Consider the following 7,762-nt stretch of genomic DNA (forward strand, 5'->3'; position numbering starts at 1 on the left):
AGTTCAGGCTGGCCTTGAGCTCACTATGTAGCCCAGGCTGGTCTCGAACTCTCAGCGACCCTCCTGCCTCAGCCTCCCGAGTGCTGGGATCACAGGGGTGCACCACCACACCTGGCAACATGTTTGGTCTTAAAAGAAAACAAGTAACAGATATGCCACAGGTCTGGCACCACTGTCATAGAGTATCCTCTTGCTGAGTGGGCCCAGATTGAGGCTTGAGGAGAGTTAACACCAACAGAAACTAATTTTCTAAAACTAACTGTGATCTGTCTAAAATTACCATCAAGGGAGCTGCACTGTTACTTGGGCTATTTGTCAAGCACTGTGCCAGATATTTCCTAAATATCATATGATCTAGGGCTCATGAAGAGCATGACATTAATGCTACATTTCTAGTTCATGGCAATACAGAAAAAAGACAGGCTAAATGGCCTTAAACTAATCCACAAAAAATGAAGGTATACTTATACCTGGCTTCCTTGGAATGTTTACTTCCAAGACAGCTCCAAATTGAGCAAATACTGTTTTCAAGTCATCTTCTGAACACTGAACCCAAAAGTGAAAAAAGAAAAATATCACAACAAATAAACATGACACATCAGCCACTAAGTTCTTCTTTAGGAAGAGTCTAAATCTTTTTAGTCTTTTACTTTGGAGACGAGGACACCAAACAGTTCTGAGTGGGGGACATCTTACTTTGTATCTAAGAAGCCCAACAGACAGACATTAGAGAGCTTTTTCAACACTTTCTCTGTGCCAGCTTCCCCCAAAAGAGACACCTTCACACTTAGTGTCCTTACTAAATTCTTGTTTATATAAGGCTGTTTTCTTAACTCAACAGGCTGAGGTTCACTCCCGGGAGGAATTAGGTGCACAACACCACCTTGGCGAAGGGTTCCAACAGTGAGCACACCCTAGTTCCAAGACCTTCAGGACGCACAGCTGGTTCACTACTTACCTTAAAGCTCAGGTTCCGAATAATTAATCTGGCTTTTTTATCTGCCACTTTGGCTTTCTTAGTCTTCAGCTCCTTCTTTGGAGATTCTGAATTTTCTTTAAAAAAAAAAAAGAAAAGCATGGGATGAATCTATGCTCTAAAACCACCCACTTCTAGAATAGCCTTCAGAGAGAAAAGGCTAGCAGTAACAGATGGCATTTACCAGAGTTAAGCATGGCAGTATCCAAAAACACCAGATTTCCCAGACTGAGATGAAAGTAGATTAAAATGAGCAATGAGTCCAACACTGAAAAAAATGGCAGGGAGCTCCAAGTTCTAGATGCTCCCCAGCTAGACGCCACCCTGCCCAGCTCCTTCACTTTCACAGTGCTGCTCCTCACCCTGCACGAACACTCTCTCAGGTTACTAGAAACTCACCACTTTTCCTCTTTTCCTTGGACTTGTTCCTCACTTTTTTCTTGGCAACGGTGACATTGATCTTGCAACCTTCAAAGGTAGTGATCTCCTTGAGGGCTCTCTGAACGTCTTCCAGCATGGAGAAAGTGACATAGCCAAAACCTCGACATGCTTTACTCCCTGGAACAAGGCAGGAAGGAAGGGAGTAGGGGTGAAAAGGACAGAGAATCAGAAGTCAAGAACACTAAACCAGGAAATCCTCAAAGCCGAAGCTAGAAGATATCCTGTGAAGCCATCCTGTGATGAGTTTACCAAAGTCTCTGGAGGGAAAAAAATAAGGCTGATGTCAGTGGCTCCTTCCCTACTTTGTTCAGAAACTGTTAGGTTTTCCTCTCCTGTCCTAATTTAGTGTCTTGCTGCTAGCTCCTCTTCTTCCCCTCTCAAGAATATGGAAGACCCATAATAGATTAACGTTAGACCCCCAAAGAAGAACTCAACATTGAATAGAAGGAAAGATCCCCAGGGAAAGTAGAAAAAGTAAGTATGATAGTTTTGAAAATCAGAATATAATAATGCAGTCCTTTCTTAGAATAGATCACCAATGAATGCCTGAAATTCTGAAAAAAGAACCTCAAAAAAATAAGCACAAGGTCCTGAGTTCAATTCCTGGTACCAAAAAAAAAAAGGCACTGCTTTGGGAGTCTGCAAACATTACCAAAACCTTAGCTATTCAGTATCAAGTTAAACCTTCCAAAGCAGCTGTAAATCTCTAAATTCAGGGCAGTCAAAGGTAGGTAAAGCTAATATTACCATCCTTTCTTTCCAAAAAACAATCTGAGTCAGGCATGGAGCACACACCTATAATCTCAGTATTTTGTACACTGAGGCCCTAGGAGGATCACTGAGAGTTCGAGGTCAGCCTGGGCCACAAAGTGAGTTCAAGGCCAGCCTGAACTGCACAGTGAGACTTTGTCTCAAAAAGACAAAAAACAATCTGCAGTAGAGAAGAATTAGTGAATGTTACAAAGGATGTTAGTAGCCAAACTAATTCTTCCTTATCAACTCCAATGTTCTTCCACAGGACTCCACAGAGAAGAATATTAGAACCAAACAAATAATTACAAATATCAAATGTAATCCTCCTTGGCACTTCTTTGGTATTCTTTTTTGGTTTAACATTTTTTGTATAGTAAAGTTTTAAGTAACTTATTGTATCAAAAGCTGGGTATGGTGGCGCACATGCTTGGGAGGCTGAGGCAGAAGCATTGGCATGAGTTTAAGACCAGCCTGGACTACATAGTGGTACACTGTCTCAAAAAAAAAAAATTACTTTATCAAAAAGAAACAAGGGAAAAAAAAAAGGAACATGACAGAGCCTGCGTGGTGGCACATACCTGTAATCCCAGCACTCGAGAAGCTGAGGCAGGAGGATCATTGCAAGTTCAAGGCCAGCCTGGGCTACATAACAATCTGCAGTTCAAGGCCAGCCTGAACTGCATAGTGAGACCTTGTCTCAAAAGGACAGGAAAAAAAAAAAAGAACAAGACTAAGAAGAAATAGAGCACCACCACCACAGAAGAAACAGAGCTCTAAGGCTCTACCTCTCTTTCAAAACCACTTAAAAGTTGACACCCAGCACCAGGAAAACACACTGTGATGTAGAGACTGATTTTTTTTTTTTTTGTCTTGAAACTCCCTCTCAAAAAACTGCCTGCTCACCTTTCAGAAAACAAAAATGAAAGCACTTCCTGATCAGTATAATCAAAAATTAAAGCAGCTCAAATGTGAAGGAATTCAGTACCCAAATAAAACCACATGCTAACTATAATTACATCTGCACAAAGCACTCACATCTAGAACCCTTACAACAATCCTGTGAAACTATCCCATCTTAAAGAGGTTAGATGACACGCCACTACTATAAGGAAAATCTCATCTCACCTCACCCATCCCACTGAATCTACCATTCTTTTCAATACATCTCAGCCATCTAAATAGGAGAGTGTAGTTTTCTCAAAATGAAATAAGAGGTGCTGTTAAGGTTTTAGACGAAGTCCACAAAGTTGGTAAGATTACACATACCCTATATTCTGAATACTTAAAGAATTCCCATTTCATGGTCTGTCCTTCCCTGAACATAACCATCTGGCACTGAATAGCAGCTGTTTCTCAAACAGTTTTGACAGCCCACAGTCAGGGTTCCTATACTGGAACCAGTAAAGGCATAAATTCTTTATATAAAACTGACAAAAGTTTTACAAATGAATATTTGTACCTTATACCATATATGGATGTATTCCTTTTATTCTACTTCATTTTTAAAAACTCTAGCACTGTCAGGTGTGGTAGTGTATAACTTGTAATACTAGTACTTGGGAGATTAAAACAGAAGAATCACAAGTTTGAGGCCAGCCTGGGCTACACAGAATTCAAGGTCAGCTTTGACTACACAGTGAGATCCTTTCTCAAAAAAAAAAAACAAAATAAATAAGTAAATTCTAGCCACAACTAACTCAAGACTACTAATGGAGGCTGAGCATGGTGGCCCACACGTGTAATCCCAGAACTTGGGAGGCTGAGGCAGACAGATCACTGTGAGTTTCAGGCCAGCCTGGGCTACAAAATGAGTTCAAGGCCAGCCTAAACCATGTAGTGAAACCCTGTCTCAAAAAAAACAAAAACAAAAACAAAAAAAACAACAAACAAACCTTACTTATGCCTACTAATAGGTAATGGGTAATAATTTGCAGTTTAAGAAAAATTAATGTATAACATTCTCATTCACTTATATCTATAGTTAGAATGACAAAAGCCAGGCCAGAACCACACTGATGATCCTAACTATAATTTCTCTTACTAGCAAATAGAAGCCATGGGGGCGGGGAGTCCATGAGATGCCAGTTCTCATCAGGTTTCCTACTGAAAGGCAAAGAGGCAGCCACCTAGAGAGACAGCCTGTTGACTTGGAAGGGAGTTAGAAGGACACTCTGGGTAACACCAGGTACCTATCCTGGGGGCCCCTTGACAGTTTAGGTAAGGGGAAAGAATACTTCTACAACCCATATAACTCTCTAACCTTAATAAATGCCAACTCTCCACCCTGGGTGATATGATACATATCAAACCAAATATGAAGCACACAAGCAGTATTCCACAAGTCAGCAAATCTCTCCAGGGTCTCAAGCCAAAAGCCTTGGAATCAGAATTGACTCCCCAGCTCCTTTTTTTCCTTATACTCCACATCTGACCAGTTAGCAAATCCTCCTTCAGAAAACATCCAGTATCCAACCACTTTCATTTTCCCACCTCCACTGCACCGTCCTGGTCCAACACCATGATCTCCCACTAGATTATTATAAGAGCCTATTAACTGGTCTCCCTGTTCCTGTCATATTCTCCAATAGTCTATTTGCAACCCAGGATCCAGAGGGAATCTTTCAAAACATAAGCAGGATCACAGTTACTGGTCTCTGATCAAAACCTGTGGTTCCCCATAAAAGCCAAACTCTTTACAATGGCCTACAAGAGCTCATGTGCTCTGGTACTCTAGAGCTCATCTCTATCTACCTTTCCTCAGTCACTTCACCCCAGTCCCTCTGGCCTCCTTGCTACTCCTCCCATACATCAGGCACACTCCTGCTTTAGTATCTTTTTTTAGTACTGGGAATTGAATCCAGAGCCTGGGACAAACTAAGCAAGTGGTCTACTGCTCAGCTACACCCTTGGCCCCCTTTTAAAAAATTTTATTTTGAGACAAGGTCTCACTAAGTTGCCTGGACTGGCCTCAAATTTTCAATCCTCCTGCCTTAGCCCCCCGAGTATGAAGAATTATAGGTGGCATGTAGCGCAGGGTCCAGCATGCTTCGGTATCCTTGACTTTGCTGTTCCCTCCACTTAGACTGTTCTCACTGAAAGACATACGTTCACCCTCTCACCTTGGTTTGGGCTTCTCTGGTCAACCTAGCTATACTTCCACTCCTACCCCTGCAGCTCTCTTATATTCCGACTTCCCATCCCCTTTCTCTGAGTTATTTTCCCCTTATTATTTATTACCATTATCACTATGTAGTTAGCTTATTTACTGGCTGTGGATTTCCAGTTTGCTGTGCACTGCTGTACCCCCAGGACCTACAACAGTGCTCCAGGACACTGTAGGCATTCAGTAACTACTCGCAGAACAGACAGACGAATGCATAGCATACTGGCTAAGAGATCCAAGTCTAGTGGTCAAATTCTAGGTCTGTTACTTCCTAGCTGTTCCAACTTAGTTACTAAATTTCCCTAAGTCCTCGATTCTTGTATACCAAATGGGATTAAGACTCCATAATAAGAATGTCCAACTCAGCACCCTGCAATCAGCTGGCTCCCAGGAGGCCTTACTAATGTTTTATTAACTGTTAACAACCTTCATTATTACAAATAAGACACATGTGAACGTGTATAATAAATGGAAAGCGCTACAGAAACTGGAGGATGCGTTGCCTCTCATAAACCAACCCCATGCGTCCACCTAAAGCAGTCACTTTGGAAGAGAAACTCCAGCTCCGTCTCTGCAGGAGGTGACGAGCGGCTCCCTGCAGCTCGCGACGCGGCCCCGCTGCCATCCCGCCCCCGGGAACCGCAGCGTCTCCGACCCCGCCGGCCCCTACCTTTCTCCGTCACCACGAAGCACTGCTTCACCGGCCCCACCTGACTGAACAGCTCTTCCAGCTGCTCACTGCGGGCCGAGGGCGGGAGGTGGCGCACAAACAGGGTCAGGCCTGCCATGAAACCGAGATCGTGACGCTACAGGCGACCAGGCCAGGGCACGCGACTCGAGAAGCTGGTTTTAACAGGACGACCACGCCAAGGGGGCCAGAAGATCACGGAAGTGCTCGTCGCTCAAAAGACTCCGGAGGAAAACGTGCAGAGAAGCTGAAGAAACGTTCCGGAGTTTGAAAAATAGTGGCCCGCCCAGAGGCGGAGCCTTTTGAGTGAAGGTCCACCTCCTGTCTCAGCACCGCGTCCCCGCCACAGTAAAGAAATTTGCCACCTACAGTTTATTCTGTCTTGTAATCTCATTTCCAGAGGTCGACTTCAAATTCACCAGAATAGGCAAAAGTCATTTTTGCGCCAGGCCTTATCCAAGATCTGACATATAACGGATACTTAATAAATATTTTCTAAAGTGTCACCTCAGATTTCCAGATTATGGGCAGAAACTGCAGCCAGAAAGTGCAGACACAAGTGTGTCACATACATGCTCAGATCCTCTGAGACAAATGTCACCTCGGCTTCCTTGACAAATTGTAGCTACTGAAGTGCGCATAGACAGAGATACACAACTATTCTCTCAATAAGTATTTACTGAGCCCCTACCATGTGTCAAGCACTAGGGATAAAACAGATGTGCTAAAAAAGACAAAGTCCCTGCCCTCCTATAGAATATCAGCTCATGAGTGAGATAGACATTTCTTTAAATTTTACAAACATATTGCTGGACATGGTGGTCGACTCCTGTAATACCAGCACTTGAGAGGCTGAGGCAGAAGGAGCGCCACAAATTGGGCAGTTTGGGTTACATAGTGAGTTTGAGGCCAGCTTGAATTACAGAGTAACACCCTGTCTCAAAAATAATAATAATAATAATGCATATGTATAGATAGATAGAGATATAGCTAGACAGATGGATAGATGGATAGGTAGATATCCAGGCATACTGCAAGATCACATGAGAGGGAACATAATACCCAGAACCAGCTCCACCCAGAGATAAAAGATCTTCCCCTAGGTAAGCTTATCAGACAGACCCACAGTTGAGAGGTCTCCCTGGCAAAAAGGATATCTAGGTGCTTCTGGGCTCCAGAACATACAGAATGTTTGCCATCCATAGGGCTAAGGAAGACCTGTGTACAAGAGCACTGCACCTGCAGAATGCCCAGCTGAAAGAAGTGCCCAAGGCATTTTTTAAAAATCATTGCTTTAAATTGTCCTGTGTCTGTGTTTGCTTTTGATTTTTTTTTTCCAGTGCTGGGGATTGACTCTAGGGTCTTATGCCATGGTAAGCAAGTACTCTACCTCTGAGCTACATCTGCTGCCCAAAATCATTACTTTTATTTCATTTTTCTTTACTTGGGCTTGAATCCAGGCCTTTCTCACTGAGCTCTATCCCCAGCCTATTTTTTATTTTTTTATTTCAAGACCCTTTTATTTTAAGGGTTTTGATTACTTGCCCAGGTTGTACTTAAACTTGCAGTCCTCCTAAGACTCCTAGGGCCCACTCAGCCAAAATCACTGCTTTTAAAGGATAGTAGCATAGCAGGTAGAAAATTCAAAAAGGGTGAAAGATGTAGAGAAAAAAGTAAGTTGCAATTTCTCTCAAGCCCCATTCACTTTTTTTTTTTTTTTTTTTTTTTTTTTTTTTTTTTT

The 7,762-nt window shown here is 42.7% G+C and overlaps 1 protein-coding gene across 1 annotated transcript in view; it reads right to left on the reverse strand.

Annotated features, from left to right (window-relative positions):
* The window catches only part of Rbm28 (RNA binding motif protein 28), a gene marked incomplete in the record, with an annotated part of 31,130 nt that extends 24,889 nt beyond the window's left edge, over positions 1-6,241 (reverse strand). The window contains 4 exon segments of the mRNA XM_013503290.1: positions 471-546; positions 959-1,053; positions 1,376-1,534; positions 6,004-6,241. Of these exon segments, the coding sequence (XP_013358744.1) occupies positions 471-546; positions 959-1,053; positions 1,376-1,534; positions 6,004-6,121 (448 nt within the window).
* Between the last annotated feature and the right edge of the window lie 1,521 nt (positions 6,242-7,762).

Source organism: Chinchilla lanigera, unplaced genomic scaffold, assembly GCF_000276665.1.
Source record: "Chinchilla lanigera isolate Chin_1 unplaced genomic scaffold, ChiLan1.0 scaffold00078, whole genome shotgun sequence".
NCBI classification, from domain to species: Eukaryota; Metazoa; Chordata; class Mammalia; order Rodentia; family Chinchillidae; genus Chinchilla; species Chinchilla lanigera.